An 18,630-nucleotide genomic window follows, 5' to 3' on the forward strand; every position below is an offset into this window, starting at 1 on the left:
AATACTTATTAGAACACACAAACACAAAAGTAATATATAGAACCAATTGTTAGTAAGGAAAAATGGAAGCAATCGAAATATACAGCTTGATCCACCGGATAAATTGATGATTAAATCCCATTTTGGCCATAATAGCCAAGACAAAATAAATATGAAGGTATTCTGGCCTATCATTTGCATTTTCCATCCAAAAAACACTTCGATTAGAAGAAATAACATAGCACATTCATTATACCATTGACATCTTATGCCCAACAGTCTTCAATTCTTCAATGAGCATACATAATAAAAGGTCATATTAATGATAAGATGATAATACTATAACTTGCAAACTTAGTGTGGTCCCATTTTATGATGATTTTATTTCCATCATATGCTTTCATTGTTACTCTAGTCTCTAGGACAGAGTTTACCTCCAAACCGCTTTGTAGGAAAATTCCATCAACTTTTACATGGTGATTCAAACAACCATCCATGTTTACTTTTAGTAAAAGGACCTATTTAATGAGTCATGTGTCTTGTTTAAATAATTTAATGAGTCATGCGATTTAATACATGTGGATAATTTTATAAATTGTTACATAATAGGTTGAAAGAGATTCATCCAAATCAACTCAGAGGAAAACTCAACACATTACTTTGTACCATATTTGTACCTTGTCAACAAGACCAATAACATAACATTCCAGATTGTGAACTGAGATAAATGCAATTGAGGAGTGGATATGTCAAGGGTAATCATATATCGACAATAAGACAATTTATCCTACACACTACGATTCATCAATGTGAAGATTGCTAAGTAAAATGACAAACACACTACATATGTAACTGCATGAAGCCATCCACAAATTTAGCAGCAGAGTCATTGTGAAATGATAATAAAGAACTAAGTAAACATAAAATAGTACCTTACAACAAACTTTAAGATTGAGCACTCCGTCTGTAAATTTATGAGGAGCCATTTATCCACTGTTTGGGTAATGACGATTTGAATATTCGGAGAAGCAATGTTCTCTCTCTCTTGCCTATTTTGTTAATACCATAGCCCCGAAATACACCAAGCTTAAGTGCTTCTCGTCCTTCCTCCACAGCTCTTTTTCTCACAGTCGTCAATAAACCCGTTCCTTGGGGACCAATGTTGCTCTCTTCTTTCCCAGTTACACATTCCTCTTTGTCCACTATTACCACACTGGGACTGTCTCCAACCATTTCCTCAGATTTATGTTTGTCATCTTCGTTGGTCTCAACTCCATCTCCAAGTTTTCCCTCACAACCATTAGGGCTGCTGCTTCCCCACCATTTGTTTGAGGCAGTTGACAAGCCATTTGATGGGAATCCATATTTAAATTCATCCAAGGCTGCAATTCCTTTTGTTAAGCTTGTGCTAAGCAAATTCTGGGATCGCAGAGTCTGAACATTCTTGCTTCCTTGCTGTTGTAAATTGTGAGGAAGTGCAGCACCTTTTGATTTGGACATATCACTGTTTGATTTTTGTGCACCACTGCATTAAAAAATGAGGAAAATGGAAGTAGGGAGAGAGAGAGAGAAAGAATAATCAGAAATTCCTGGCAGGATCTCTTCATATTTGTCAGCAAGCTGAAAATTCAAATGTCAGGACAACATGCAACTGGTCAACATAAGATATCAAGTTATTATATAAAATTACTAATGCGTATGCAATCATTTTTAATGTTATGATAAGGCATAACCTAACAAAACAATGGAATGAAGAATGAAAGATTGTAAGATTACCACAAAGATCAGTCACAAAATAAGAAAGGCATTTAATTAACACAGATACTTAGATTATCAGTAATTTTGTATGGGTGATAGGCATAATTTGGTCACATTGTGTTTTGTGCTTAACCTATAAATAATACCTATGTATAATATGGTTAATTAATTTTACCCTAAACATATTTATCAAAAAAAAAAAAATTACCCTAAACATAGTTTCACTAACTGGCACCTCGTAGTGTTTCCAACAAAGATGTTCAAATCCCTCATCCCCTTTGTAACTAATAAATTATCAAAGAACAAATTAATAATTTGTTTACATGGTATCAGTGCCCCTGTAACTCTAAACAGCTGCCTGCCATGATTGATCACCATCAACCACTACACCAATAATAACCACCATTGACTGCTGCAATTGCTCGTCTGCATAACTCCATCATCACTATCAATCTTATTATCACAATCTCAATGGCTAGCCCAAACCTGAGATTGATAGTCCTCACAAAGAACAGATTATTAGAAGATCCTCAATATTGTTCCTCGATATTGTTTGCCTGACTTTTCGGCAATTTCTTTTTGTTCCTTGTTTGGAATGCAGTCAATTAGAACATCATATCGAGAAGGACATCACAATCATTCCTACATCACTCTGCTACTGCTATGTTTTTCATTTGGCCAGCATCATTGCTCCACCCCTTTTATTCTTTGATTTCTATGGGTTAATGGGCTTCTCTAAAGACCCATGATTCTTTTGAAGATGTTCCCTATTTCAACCATAGATAGGTTAATGGACCTTGTTAATTATTATGATGCTGTGTAATGTACTGGTATCTTCATGTGTTGGCTGGTTGGATCGCTAAATTGGTTCTTCCAATTATGGAGTTTTCTGCAGGTGGGTTAATTCGTTCTTGTATTTGCATTACTTGTGAGTAATTCCTTAATCATATGATGTCATGGAGTTGAAGAAATAACTATATATGAGTTTTTTTTCCTCCTAAATTATTTTTGACAATTAATTAAATTGAGTTATAATAATTATGCCCAACCTATATGAGTTTTTTCTCCTCCTTAATTATTTTTGACAATTAGTGGGAGTATTTTAGATAGGTAAGAAGAAATTTCAGTATTTGGTGTCAGATCCCCCTACCTTTACTGGTCCCAAATATGCTGATTGGAAGTTAAGGTGATAGGTAAGAAGTATTTGATGTCAGATCTCCCAACCTCTATTGCTCCCAATATGCTAATTGGAAAGTGTTTATAACATCATTAGTACTATTGATGACAAGTAGTTAATTATCGAGTTGAGGGTGTTCCTTCAAAACTCAGTCAGACCAAGGATTAGGGGAAGCTATGTTATTTCTTGGGTATTGAAGTAGCACAATCTAAGGAAGGGATTAATTTGTCGTAGAGAAATATGGGTGGTATATTTTGGAGGAAATAGGCTTATCAGGTTCAAAACCTGTAGAGACTCTTGTAAGCCTTAATGTCAAACTGTATACAGATCATGAGGAGTTGTCAAGTTCAAAACCACAGTTTTAAGATTTTATTGCTGATTTGTTGCACAATGATGGCAAGATGTCTCCAAGGGTATGCAACCATCCACTTCAGATTCAGGAAGAAAGAGATTACTCGTGTAAAAAGAATAAAATTTATGACTGCTTAAGTGCCCTCAGTTTTAATGAGATGTACGCGACAATTTTGGTCCAATAAGATTACTATTCCCCACATGAAGATGGGGAGGATAGCAAACCCCTATAGGTATATATGTAGAACAGAATGAAAATTACGAGTTGATTCTAAACAGATATCACTTCATTAGAATATCTTTTCCAAAGGAAAAATTACTTTTCCTATGTTACTAATGTTGATGCTTTCTTTGTTATTCAATTGGAGCACTGTATATTCTGACAATTACAATAATTTCTTTTCTCCCTCCAACAAGGAGTAATATATCGTTTCCATGTAGCAATTTGGTCATCCTAGAAACAAAAGCATTTTAGAAATACAACATAGGAAAACATTAAGAACAGCATAGAAACAACCAGAAATCTAATACACTTTATAACATATAACATATGTTAAATAATCTATTGGATACATAAGCCCTCATCAAATATCAACACTCAAAAAAGTCCATTTGAATTATAATATATCTTTAGGTTGATCCTTTTTTTTTGACAAGTAAGAAAAGTCTATGTTAAAAAAGCTATTTTATGCAAAAGGAGCACAAAGAAGTCAAATAGTACAAGGAAGAAAAAGAAAAGAACAAAAAACTGGTTACAAGAGAGGAGAACTAATGAACAAAAGGAAGGAATCACTATATGTGAGAATCAGTAATTGATTTAGGTTGATCTAACTCAATTGATTCTAAATCAACCTTAACTTTCCCTTGGAAGGGAATTTGGAAAGTTAAGGTTCCTAAAAGGGTGGCTTTCTTTATGTGGACAGCAGCCCATGGTCAGATTCTAACTTTGGATAATCTTATGCTTCGTGGTCGCCCTTTGGTGAATCGTTGTTTGTGCTGTAGCAACGCGGAATCTTTGGATCACCTGTTACTTTTTTGTCCGATAGCTCATTCTTTGTGGATATATATGCTTTGGTTATTTGGGATCGAATAGGTCATGCCAGGTTCAGTTGTGGACTTATTATTTTGCTGGTATCATTGGCTTGTGAAGCATAGCTCTGATATTTGGGATTTGGTTCCAGGTTGTTTAATGTGGACTATTTGGACTGAACGGAATTAGCGAACTTTTGAGGATGAGGGGAAAACTGTGGTTCAGTTATTAGATTGTTGCCAACGGACCCTCTTTGATTGGTTTCGTTATTGGGGTTATTCGGATTGTTCTACCCTTTTGGACTTCCTTTCATCTATTAGAATAGATTAGGGGTTGCTCTTGTCTTTTTGTTCCCTTTTTTTTTTTTTTTTCTCTTTTCCTTTGTTCACTACTGTGAACTCTTTGTGTTTCTCTTGCTTATCTTTAATTAATAATATTCTCTTCTTACTTATCAAAAAAATAAGAAAGTCCCAATCAGATGCTTCAGTATTACTATAGCCATTCATTTCTCTTTAAGTTGATATACATACATACATGCATATATGGGTTTGTGTTTATGATCAGATGCTTCAGTGTTATTATAACCATTCATTATTCAAGTTGATATACATACATATATGCAGGTATGTGTGTTTGTGTATGTAATGAATTTCCTCCATACCATAGTTAGAACTCACTTTCTAATTCATGTTTGGAGTCCATAATGTTTTAGACCTCAAAGCATGTATCTTAGGCCAAAAAAAAACTCCTTCTCTATTAACCAGCAGGCAGCAGCTTTGTGCCAATGAAAAGGGTAAAGAAGTTATCATAAGGAACATTAAAAGAAACTCGTATGACTATTAGATGTCAATAATATGGCAGAACTTGTCAAAGCATTATACCTTTCTCTACTGTTCTTTGACAGCTCAGCAAGTTCTTTGTATTTTTCTCTAGCAGCATATCTTCTAATTTCTTCAATGCTCTTTCCAGATAGAAACTATATTGCATTTCAAAATCATATTACATAAAATCATATATATAAGGAAAAAAATTTACAACTTGTTTACTCAGAATCATCATCCAATGACACCAATGTTCGCATAAACATTGGCAGCAAAGCCAGTACAGATATCAGTCCAAGACATGCATAACAATTATACCACTCATAGTGTAGCCAGTTATGTTTGAGATTGTTCTGAGATGCATATTAGAATATTACTACTGCAAGGATGAACCATATTAGATATAACCATCCAGTCCAATTTGATTTCAAACACAGGGCTTACAATCATTTTGGGGATGAAAATGAAAAGGTAAAAGATGTAATTTATTTTACAATAATTGTAAACATCTTATTAGACAATAACAGTACATGTGATAAACTTAGCTACTTCATAGATAAGCATTTGAAGTTTTGAACTGACATTTCTTGCTGCCATTTATTACTTTAAGTAAAAAAAAGTGTCAGTCAATGTTCCCACATGTTTCTTCATCTCATTAACCATCTACAATTTTTTTTTTTTTTTTTATTAAGCAACCAACATTCACCCCTAAACTCAGAAATTATGGACATGCCAACCAGTTGGTCTTGGGATAATAATTTGGGGACATAAACAATATCAGAATTGGTAAATTGCAGAGCTTGTGAAGCTAATGCATTAGTGATTCACCTCACACACACACACACACAAAAGTAAAAATAGCAATCACTGATGAGATACAATACACACAAACTGCACTACTGCCATGTGATTCACAAATGAATCTCACCGCTTGCAAAAAGGAGAAACAAATATGTACAAATGATAAAACACAGAAAATGAATGAATGAGCCATTTTCAGTATAGCCAAGCAATTTGAAACATGAGCACAAATTAGGGGACCTTAAAAGTCTACCTTCCTATATGGCCACCTATCCAGACCATTTTCACGACAAAGTTTCTTTAGTACACTTGTACATACACCTGCCAGATGAAGATCAAACCACATTATCAGGCTTCGTTATTACACACATTTGAAGATCAAAACATGTCAAGTATTGATGGCTGATATTTGAATGCAGCCTGTGTGCTTCCTTTTTGGTTTTTCCTGAAATTATTTACTTTAAAAAGAAAACACTACTTGATGGCTGACATGCAAACATAACTTAAGGCATATACCTTTATACCATTAGTTTACACAAGAAGTTATCATGCAGCTTCTTTTTTTCTTTTTTCTTTTTTGGGTTAGTAGCTACCATGCAACTTAGCCAGAAGAACAATTAGGAATCTTCCCACCAATAACCTAGTTGTGTAAAAAAATACAAATACATATATACATGCAACAACCACCATAAGTTACACATGAAAGCATAAAAGAAGGCATATCACAAGTCATCCATAAGTTCATTATGCGATAATGTGAATTACTTAGTAGCCTAAAACATGGTAGTGATGTTGCGTTCGAAAACCAATTGCGCTAAAGAGAAGTGTTCATAAGAGTTTTCAAGCAACTAAAAAAATCATGTACACTTGAGTTTCTTCTTCTTAAGTGAATAATTTCTTCTTTTTCTTTTGGTAATTTGATAGTTGGGGGAGGGGGGATTTGATCCTTAGAAGTCTCTATTAGAAACACCAGAAAGTGCCAATTACGCTATAAGGCTCTTGACTCTTCTTCTTAAGTAAATGATATAGTGGAATACTTGTGTTTCTTTTCATATTAATAAAAATTTTGATTACTTAACCCAAAAAAAAAAAAAAAAAAAAAAAATAGTAAAAAAGTTCTGAGTTCATAAAAACAAATCTAAGAATGAGCACAGTGCCTTCTCAAAGTACCATCCTATTAATATCATGCTCAGGAGCAATCAGCTAAAAAAAACAATATTTGTGACTGCCTATTCTATTCATTTTACTTCAGTCCTAATAAAAATTTTGTATGAGCAACAAAATTGACAGAGCATGAAGCTGGAATGTTATTAGAGTCAGAAGCATCAAGAGACCATGTTTGTTCCATGTCACTATAAATTGTGTTATTCTGAGAGGGTCACCCATCATTTTTACACAATGGACACAGAACAATTTCAAAGAAACAATGGAACTAACCATAATAATTTCAAAAAAAAAATCTGTTTGACAATGTAACATGCAATTGAGGTTTTCTCAGTTGTTAAAATATGTGTTGAGAGTTAAACATCAGGGACTTGACAAGCCGCGGGTTCGGGTCTAAGAATCAGCCTCACTCCAGGCTGCCCGCCAAACCCGGCCCGTAAAAAAAGTGAGAGTTCTGTGTAGTGAGTACGACATCGTAGTAGCATGGAAAATTAGAATGCTTTTTGAAAAGTAAAATGCTGAGGGAGAGAGGAGAGAGAGAGAGAGAGGGAGAGAGTACCGAGAGTAGAAGCGGCGTCGTTGAGAGGCAGAGAGAAGTATCTAGAGATTTGATCAAAAGTGAGAGAAGATGTGTTTGTGTTTGGGTTGGTGTTTGTGTTTGGGTTTGGGTTTGGGTTTTGACGTGAACTCATTCTCTTACAATCACTAATTACTACTACTTTCACTGGGTGCAGGAATTGGAATTGGAAATGGAAATGGAATTGGAAATGCAATTTGGGGAATTTGTTGGGTAACTCGTTTCGTTGGGGCTTACGTCATCGGTTTCGTTGATCTGGAAATCGACTTTTGTTATTTTTATGAAAAATTGTAAGGACAATTAAAATGACACAATTGCCCACATGACATACGGTGAATGGTGTAGAAAAGTTGTGGAATTTTTTTTATTTTTTATTTTTTATTTTTTTGAGAAGTGAAATAAGAAGCTAGTCTACAGGTAAGACAGTTGTAGCAATTTATGAAAAAGTATATTTTATTTTTTTCAATTTTATGAGAAAAAAATTGAAAAAAATAAAATGGGTTTTACCTTCCCCATAGGTACTTGCCTCACTCACCCTTAATGGATTGGTTTTACCTTCCCTACATAACAAATGGGACCAGGATGGGGGTTGACATTTTCCCTTGCATCCGCCTTGTTTATATTTAAATAATTAAAAATATTTTTATAAGTATTTTTTTTAATTATTATAAGATATACATATGTGTTTTTTGTCTTTTAACTTTAAATTTATGATGCCTTTTTATATTGTATTATAGAATTTACACTTTCATGTTTTAATATTTACGTTGTTTATATTTTTTTTAATTATTGTATTGCTATGTTTGAATTGTTTTTGTATTTCTTATTACTTGAATTGTTGTATTGTTATGCTTTGAGAAGGTTTTTGTAAATTGTAATGTCAGAACTTTTTTTTAATGTTTTATGAGTTTTAATTTAATGTGATCAAAATAAATTTTTAATGAATTATATATATATAATATTTGAGTGTGGCAAGATGGGTACTCGCTAGAACGGGGTGGGGATAAAAAAAAAAAAAAAAAAAACCCCACTCCAACGTGGAAGTGGGGCGGGGGCGGGGAATAGGAAACCTACTCTGCTATCATTCCTAGTCTTAATAAAAAATCATTTTGCATAAGCTAAGGTGATTTATATATTTGCATAAGCATTATAGCAAAATCCCATTTTGCAAAACTAGTTTATGATTGGATGTGGGTCAACTATATTTTGGACTTTATACTATTTTACATAAGCTAACATGAATACTCAAGAGAAGTCCACACTTTTGTCTTTTAATTTAAAAAAAAAAAAATCAAGTAAAATTGTAGCAAACATTACATCAACTTTGAATGTAAAGAGACTTAGTATCTGTTTAGATTGCGATGAAAATCTCTTGCGTATGCGTTTCACGTTTTTAGATGTGGGACCCGTGCACTATTCACGGGACCCGCAAGTACTTTATTTAGCAAAAAAAAAACTTTAAAACTGGGTCCTATGGTATTATTCACACATTTAAAATTATTTTACTACAGTATTTTTAGTTTTCAGCAATAAGCGGTATCCAAACAGACCCTTAAATAGTTGATTGGTGATAGTTATATACTGTGTGTACGAGACACAACTGAAATCGTGCTTTGACATTCAATTGATTTAAGTAATAATTCCATTCCACAATTATAATTCAAATCATGTTTTTAAAACATGATTTCGGTTGGAATATGTATGACTATGTATAACTTAACATGTGTAACAATAGTTAGCGTAAATAATTTAAAATTTGTCTCCCTAAAGTGTTTTTTCTTTTTAAGATATTCTTTGAGTTTCTCTTTAAAATTTGTTAGAGATTTATGACCTAAGAAACCTAAACCTATAGGCCCATGTACCTGTAAAGTAAGCACGCTAACCCTAATTTAATATAGGGTTAATGTAGGATTCTCTAGCACATAAACCCTATATTGGATATGTTATAACATGAATACTTTAATAGCAAACTATTGTAGTCATCAAGAAGACTCATCCTATGGACATAGACTGTAGTGGGCCACCTAAAGGCAGACTACCTCATTTGGAAATAACTTATTTAGTTTTTGCTTAAAGAACCGTAAATAAAGGGTAAAAGTTAAATAAAATAAGTAGGTAACTCGTGTAGAACCCGCAAATAGTAAAAACAATAAGCAAAAGTTTAATAAAATAAGTAGGTAATTCACATGGGACTACTAAGAAAAATCCAACTTCTCTTTTCTCTTCTCTCATTCACTTAATAAAATCCACCCAACGAGGACCAAATGTCACCCGCCAAATAGATCCTTTTACCATTGAGTTTTCTCTCAACAATAGTTTCATTGCCATTAATCAGGGATTTTTTTTTCTTCAAAATAACACTAAAACTCAAACAATTTCGTTAGTTAGCATGTTTTCAAAACTATTTAGTTATCTAACAACTCGAGAGTAAGAGATTCGATTTTGCAGTCATAAATCAAGTATAATTAACTCGATTTTCCCATCGTGGCAGCAGCTGAGGTGGACATTTTGTCCACGTAAGCATAGAACTCGAGTTCTTTGGACTCGATTTTGTTGAAATGAACTCGAGTCCTTTGGACTCGATTTTGTTTAAATGGAAAACGAGCCTTATGAACTCGATTTCAGTTCCTGGTGGACAACCCTCCATGTGTTTAATATGGGTCCCAGCAACAACACTTTTCCTGTTTTCCCCTAGTTCTCTCTGTCTCTCTCACTCAGTCTCAATCACTCACTCATTGCAACACAACACACTTCCCTCTCACTCTTCAAAGACTCTTCTTTCCCACTCCGTCTCTCTTTGTCGCTTTCTCCCTCTTCAAACACTTTGCAAACACTCTCATACACTCTTAGACCCTTTCATACACTCTCATACAACACAATTCTTTGCTATTGATCTTCCCTCTTACTCTACACTCTAATCTCTGTATTTTGGGTGGCTTCGTTGGTGGGTATTTGGGTCCTAGTTCTCAGTGGCTCCACGTCTATCACAAGTAACGACTCTCTCTCTCTCTCTCTCTCTCTCTATAGCGGAGGGTATTTGACTGATTTAGGGTTTTGATTGTGATTTGGTTTGTATCTCTCTATTTTTTGTATCTATGGGAGGGTTTCATGTTAGATTTGATTTGTATCTGTCTATTTTTTGTATTTGTGGGATAGGGTTTCATTTGTGATTTGATTTAGGTGTCAAGATTGCTGAGGTGGTGACTGGTGAGCAATGGTTTGTTTAGCTAACTTATTTTTAGCTTTATTTGGCTTCTATAATTTGTTAAAACTATACTTATTTTTATAAGTACAATTATATTCTTATCCATCTTATTAAGATACCCTTTCAATGGTATTGCTTTTCTATTGGTATTAAGTATATGTGTGTTTGTGTGTGTTTTTGAATGATAAGAAATTGTCGGTGTCGCAATCAGTGAATTCAAGTGGTGGTGGGGGATGGGGTCCATAATGTGATGATGTTTGTGTTTATTAATGCTGGCTCTTAATTTTGTAAAATATGATTTTGGAGTTAGCCCCCCTTTACGTTGCTATTAACCTTGATTTATTTGTTCATATATCCTCTATGTGAATTATATTGATTAATATGAAATTAATTGACATTTTATTTATTAGTTAGTACTTAATAAAGAAAACAAATTTGTATAAAGAAACCATTGATAAACAAATAAGTGATACCATACTTTAAACTTTGTGCAGTATGGCTGCTGTTGTTGTTCAGGAGGTTGATAAGTTAGGTCCTGGTCCCATGGATGATTTGGTGTTAAGGTTGCTAGAAGAACATCGATCATACGCTATTTGGGAAGGCGAGGTAAAATTAAAACTAACCACTTGCTGAATTTCTATATTCACTTCTTTTCCTTTTACATTTCTCATTTTTATGTTGATTTTTTTTTTCCATTTCTAAAATTCTAAGTTTGTCAATAGTATTACTAGCTTTGAATGCATAGTCATGAGCATGCCATAGTGCTATTTCTAAAACGTTTTTAAGCATTCATAGTTTTTTAACTCAATATCTTGTGTGTATTATAGGCCAGATTGTACTTCAAATGCGAAATCATGAAGCCAGTTTTTATCTCAATTTCTTGCGTGTATTATAGGCCAGCTATTCCCTTGCAATGTTGACGGTTGATGACTTATATGTTTTTGGTGGGGTGGTTAGGGTCTGATTTACTAGTGATGAGAAGGGGTTTTTAGGATTAAGAAATTTCAACGAGTTTTAATTTTGCATTTGTATCATACCATCAATCATGTTTAAAAACTTTATTTCATAATTGAGTTTTACCCCTTCAATTTTTTTTACGTTTGGTGTTTTTAAGATAACCAAATTGAATTGTGAGAGCCAGAGAGAATGAAATTTTGATGTATGTATTCGTTGTAAACATGGTGGCTAACGCGTTGGATTGCTATTATGGCAATGTTTACACAATAGTATGCACGACACAAGTAGTAGGATAAATGGCTAAAAACAAATGTATCAAGTGCATTGCATCCTTTTATTTTCTCCCTTCATTGCTTTTTTTTTTTTCTTTTTTTTTTTTTTTTTTTTTTTTTTTTCCTTTGGATGATATTTTAATTTCAATGATAACCGCTTTATTTTTGTTTTTTGGGAACAATAGCTACAATCATATTACAAAGGTTATAGTGTAGAGCACCTCATCACCATGGTTCTATCATGTGCAGGATCTGGGGGTACTGCAATGCTGTGGTCGTAATGAGGAGTTTCAAAAACGACACTCGATGATGGATGATCGTGTCCTTGACATTGTTAAGAAAGTTGGATTAAAGGGGTTGCATGGGACCCCATCTAGAGAGATCGATCATAATTTGATAACAACCTTCATTGAGCAATGGCGGCCTGAAACCCATACCTTCCACTTGCCACATGGTGAGACGACGATCACGTTACAAGATATGGAGGTTCTTTTAGGGATTCCGATCTATGGTGAGCCAATTGTTGCAAGAACTGACTTGGGGTGGGCTACTGAATGTGAGAATATGCTTGGAATTGTTATTGATGATGTGGTGCTTTAAGGACAAAGGATCCAGATTAAATGGCTACTTCAAAAAGTTGACGAAGCTTTGCCTGATGGTGTAGCAGAGGTTGTTGTGCATCAGTATGCACGGTGTTATATTCTAGCGCTCCTAGGGGACACAATTTTAAGGGACAATTCTAGCAATAGGGTGCATACGATGTGGTTACAGATGTTGGGGGACCTTCGCAATCCACCTCAGTACAGTTGGGGGATCACTTGCCTTACATGGTTGTACAGAGAGTTATGTAGGGCATGCCAAAGAGGAAGACCAAAGTTGTTTGGGGAAGACCAAAGTTGTTTGGAGAGTGAAACATGCACACCATATCCAAGTATGGAATAGTTGAGCAAAATTAATATGTCATGGAGCACGACTAGAGGGTGATATGCCGCTTGATCATCCATACTTTCAGTGGTACAATAGGGTCACTCGGAGGTAGGTCGACCACATTAGCACTACACTTCGTATTATGGTAATTGCTTCAACCTTTCTTTTCAAATTTAGTTGCGTGTTACCATTTTTGTGTTAGATGTAGTAATTGTATTTATTTACTTGCAGATTGCAAGTCACAAGCAGTTGTTGATGCGTTGCATAGTATGCAGTCCTGATTACAAGCAGATTACAGATATGCTTAAGGTAGTGGATCGCCTTCACTGTATGACTGCCCATCTTCCTAAGCAAAATATCAATGAGGCAAATCCAGAAGCGCTAAAAGATACTGGACAACCAAGCATAAGCTTAACTCCTGCTAGCCATAGTCGTGGTTGGCGTGCTGCACCCCATCAATCACTAGGCCGGATCCCCCTCCACCCCCCTACATGCATCTCCTGCCCCAGAGATCCCTTCACCTATTACTCATGCATCTTCTCACCCCGAGATCCCTCCACCCACCCCACGTACATGTTCTGACCCCGCTCATCTTTCACTTGCTCCTCCATCCTTTGATCTCGGTATTGATTTCAATGAGACCCCTCCGGTTATGCACACCGAGTCCCCCTCATACAGCATTGGTCATATTGACCATGTACCACCCAGCAGCTATATAGGCCTTACTTTAGCCATGAATCCACCCCATACTAACTCCATGTCATTCATGCCCACTCTTGGACTGCATACAAATCCCATGAGTATGAGCCTTACTCACATATCATCTACTACACCATCCTCCCCCGTAGTTGTAGGATCTTCAGTTGTTGGGAGTGAAGCTAAACAGCGAGATGTGCATGTCGAGAATGAGCAGGTAGTTAGGTTACACTCACCCCTACAAGATCGACCATTGGCCCGCAATAAATATGGGTTAGGCACCCACTTTGGACCGTTCACATCCCTCCACGATGACTCTTACTTTGGCACCACAAATGCATGTGAATAGGTGCGAATGGTGTTGTCCAAACTATAACATGGGTCAATATAGCTGGTCAGATCTTGCGTCAGGAACAGAAGAACTTTAATTGCATGAGAATAAGGGATCTTTTGATTTTGCCACTTTCCACAACCACATGTTCTGGCCACTATGTTTATCTCATGACTATGATATCCCCCTCCAATGCTATAGATGTTGTACGGGGTAACTACTTGATATATACCATACTCATAATTAAATTCCCTTACTTAGTGTCCTGCAGATCTTTGCAGATTTGTGCCATAGATTGACATGACATATTTACTCAACACCTTGCCCTCGGAGAGTCGGAGAGATCATGAGTAATTTCTTTGTGTCGATCATGGAAATATGCGACAAGTTTGCTTCAAGTGAACTTAACCATGACAGTAATGGGTAGGCCATAGGCACTTTTGAGTACTCCATTGAAGTACTCCGAGATATTGGTTCTCATAGCCCTATAATGGTATCCACCATCATGTAGCTAGGTCTATATATCTAGATCCTCGCTCATTAGATATGTGTATGGCATATAGGGTTCGAGGTTGCCTTTCTTCATTCTAATTGTCACGTTCTTCTTAAGGGCCTAAATCTTAGCTTCCTTGATAGATTGCATTTACAACTTAAATTTAGCTTCTTGAGTAGCATACCCCGCTTTCAAGACCAATGACTTTAGAGTGGGCTCCTGAAAATGTGTGTTGAAATTGCTAGCAACATGTCGAATGCAATATCTGTGAAATACTCGTACTTGTCCATCATTATCTCTGGGCCAGGCTGCAATTGCGTTTTGATTACCCACATTTCGGTCAAAAATTACGCAAATGTCCTTATTTGCTATCACATCCCCCAATGAAACCCTGAGGCATTCTAAAAACGACCCTCAACTAGACCTTGACTCTTTGTTCACTATGGTAAAGGTGAGAGGAAAAACCTTGTTGTTGGCATCAGTTGTCATTGTAATCAACAACACCCCTTGATATTTACCATGCAAATGGGTCCAATCAATATTGATCACTGGCTTGTAATGTCTGAATCTATCAATGCATGGAGCGAAAGCCCAAAATACATAGCGCAATGAAGTATCATTGGACACGCTCCTGGGTATGGTGTGATAGAAGTACCGGGTTCCCGGATCTTGATCCAACTATGCCAACAACACTTGAATATCTTTCTCAACCTTTGGTAATAGCTTGTTCCCAATCCTTGAATATCTTTTTCAACCTTTGGTATTATGCCAACAACAATACCAGTAAGATTGTTCCCAATCCTTGAATATCTTTGCAATAATCTTTTGTTTCGCATCCCATACCTTATAGTAAGAAAGCTTATGATCATAATACTTTACTTTAATGATGTCTCTAAGGTGATCAATTTTTGCCATGTGATTTTGTTGCAATGTTGGAACAAGTTCTGCTGCAACAAAATTAGAATCCATCATTCTACCATCTTTTGGCATGGCAAGGGGTATACTACTATGAGGACTCACATAAGATGTGACCATCCATAGTCGATTAAGTTTACGCTTCATGACTGCCCCAATGTACCACTTGCATGACTCATCGATGCATTTCACACACAGTTTACTTTTGGTCGACCTACTAGTCATAAAGTCTTTATTAAGCTCTATGGCGTAAATTGTTAATGCACGCTTCACTGCCTCTTTATTTGCAAAAATTAACTCTTTATTAAAATTCATCTCCACATTCCAAGAAGTAAATGCTTGCTAAAGAACTTCAGAATCAACCATATTTTCCCAAGTATTTGCATAAAATAATGAGGTAGGAGGTTGATAAATAGGGGTCGTATTTGTAATATGCTGAACTCCAATAGCATCATCTGCATCATCTTCATCACATTCAGCCATATCGTCAACATGAGGATTGGGAGCAATTTCATGGTCATCAACACACCTGTCAAAGTCACCTTGCTCAATCCTCTCTTTGTACTCATCTATATTGTCAATATCTTCACCATTAATGGTAGCATGGTCAACACAGTCTTCGTCTTCATCTTCAACTACTAGAAGTGTAAAGGGTACACCTCGATATGCATAAAATTCATCTTCATATCTATTGCAAGCTTTGCTCTCAATTGTTGTTGGTGTGTCTTGAAAAGGGAGTGTATAGCCTCCCCAATGTGGTGCATGGATCATTTGGGACTACAAACAGTAGAGATGTAGTTGTTTATAGAATATCCTCTGCGCCAACTTCTGTACGTGGCTCCAAATTGACGTATAACTCAATAGCTGTTACTTTGGACATTTTCTACTTCCTGTTAAACATGATCTTCACATGTTTGTCTTCTTTTATTGTCATATACCTGTAATTAATGCATTGATTGAGGACTTTATGTGGAGAACGGAAAGTAATATGTATGTCATGCAAAGCAGGGTTTACATGCAGCTCTTCCATAATTTTTATCTTCAAATCATTCAGGGTCTTCAACTTATGACGTACCATCATAAAATAGCACTCGATACCCGGACCTTGAAATGAGAATCCATAAATAGAGTTGGCAGGGGTCTATTGTGGTATATATTTATATGGATCATTGTCAGCCTATTGATCATCAAGTGTAATTACGTTAGTGACAAATTTATAACTCTCAATCAACATCAATCACAAAACTTTGCGTATAAAATGCCAACAACTTGTTACAACCTGTGGTACAGTTATGACATTATGTCCCAACATCTCAACCAAATTTGCATATACTCACCCCACATCACATACAAAAATAGTCATTACCTATTTCATATTCTTTTAAAATTCCAAATCATTCTAGGGGTATGACTTTCAAAACCCATTCAAATAAGTTATGATGAACAAAAATATTATACCAAGCCACTCATTATCCATTTCATCTCTGTTACATTTGTTAAACAAATATATTTTGAAATAATTTATGCTAAAAAGCCTAGAAATACTATCTTAGGTATCAAACTCATAATCCATTTCATACCCATGATAAAAACCTAACAATACTGAATATCTTAAATAATTTTTTTTTTTAAAAACCTAGCAAATAATTAATCACAATATTTACACTAACAAAACTAAACAAATATTCCCAATATTTAGAATAATATCTTAAATAAGTTGTAATAACTTCACTCAATAAATAAATAACATAACTCAAGTACAAATTTATAAAACATTACCTGAGATGTAGATTTACTTCCACTGTGAGAGAGTGTTGTGAGAGTGTGAGAGCTGATGAATTTTGTTGAGGGAAAGAGTGTTGTATTGCAGTGAGTGTGAGTGACAGACAGAGAGTGTTGTGAGAGTGTGAGAGTTGATGAATTTTGTTGAGAGAGTGTGTTATGTGTGAGTGAGTGACTGAGTGAGAACGGAGAGAATAGGGGAAAATGGCACCGTTGGGACCCACATTAAACACGTGGAGGGCTGTCCACCATGCATAGAAATCAAGTTCGTAAGACTCAGTTTTCATTTAAACAAAATCAAGTCTAACGGGCTCGAGTTCAATATCTATGCATGTGGATGTTTAGGGGAAAAAGGCACCATTGGGACCCACATTAAACACATGGAGGGTTGTTCACCAGGTAGAGAAATTGAGTTTGTAAGCCTTGGTTTTCATTTAAACAAAATCGAGTCCAACAGACTCGAGCCTTAAGGACTTGATTTGTATGCCTACGTGGACGAGATTTCCACCTCAGCTATTGCCACGACGTGTTTTTTACTCTTGAGTTGTTAGATTGCTAAATAGTTTTGAAAATGTGCTAACTAATGAAATTGTTTGAGTTTTAGTGTTATTTTGAAAAAAAAGGCCCATGCCTTAAAAAAAAAAGGTCACCACTAGCTACAACACCCATGTCGCTACAACAAGCAGAACATCCTAGCGCCACCGTGAAACATCATTGGATGTGAACCCACCCATAAACTCACGTGGATCATTCATTAAATCTCTAACAGCGAGATCCAGCAACCTCCACTCCACTCCACTCCATGATCTCTTTGAGTGTGAGTTGCCAAGCCCATCTTTACGAGAAAGTATACCATGTTTCGATAATACCAACTTAACATCTATTTTGGTATTTCCTACCCAATAAATGAGTGACACCTATTTCAAAAAACCACATTAGACTACTCTAATAAATGATTAATTTATCTTCCCAATAATATAGAAGATTGCAAAATAGTTTTGAAAATGTGCTAACTAATGAAATTGTTTGAGTTTTAGTGTTATTTTGAAAAAAAAGGCCCATGCCTTCAAAAAAAAAGGTCACCACTAGCTACAACACCCATGTCGCTGCAACAAGCAGAACATCCTAGCGCCACCGTGAAACATCATTGGATGTGAACCCACCCACAAACTCACGTGGATCATTCATTAAATCTCTAACAGCAAGATCCAGCAACCTCCACTCCACTCCACTCCATGATCTCTTTGAGAGTGAGTTGCCAAGCCCATTTTTTCGAGAAAGTATATCATGTTTCAGTAATACCAACTCAGCATCTGTTTTGGTATTTCTTACCCAATAAATGAGTGACACCTATTTCAAAAAACCACATTAGACTACTCTAATAAATGATTAAT

The 18,630-nt window shown here is 35.6% G+C and overlaps 1 protein-coding gene across 2 annotated transcripts; it reads right to left on the minus strand.

The window, feature by feature from the left end:
* Nucleotides 1-712: 712 nt before the first annotated feature.
* LOC126696725 (protein NLP3) lies at nt 713-7,927 on the minus strand. Of its 2 annotated transcripts, XR_007646087.1 has the most exons (5): nt 7,641-7,927; nt 6,171-6,238; nt 5,177-5,271; nt 4,973-5,069; nt 713-1,599 (listed from the first exon to the last, which is right to left on the minus strand). XR_007646087.1 is itself a non-coding variant. In XM_050393419.1 (4 exons), the coding sequence occupies exons 1-4, from the start codon at nt 7,771-7,773 to the stop codon at nt 952-954; spliced, it is 849 nt and encodes a 282-aa protein (XP_050249376.1). In that variant the 5' UTR covers nt 7,774-7,917; the 3' UTR covers nt 713-951. The 2 variants fall into 2 exon arrangements, 1 of the variants encoding a protein (XP_050249376.1); XM_050393419.1 differs by lacking the exon at nt 4,973-5,069 and having other exon boundaries at nt 713-1,504; nt 7,641-7,917.
* Nucleotides 7,928-18,630: the final 10,703 nt, after the last annotated feature.

Source organism: Quercus robur, chromosome 8 (genome assembly GCF_932294415.1).
Source record: "Quercus robur chromosome 8, dhQueRobu3.1, whole genome shotgun sequence".
Taxonomy (NCBI): Eukaryota; Viridiplantae; Streptophyta; class Magnoliopsida; order Fagales; family Fagaceae; genus Quercus; species Quercus robur.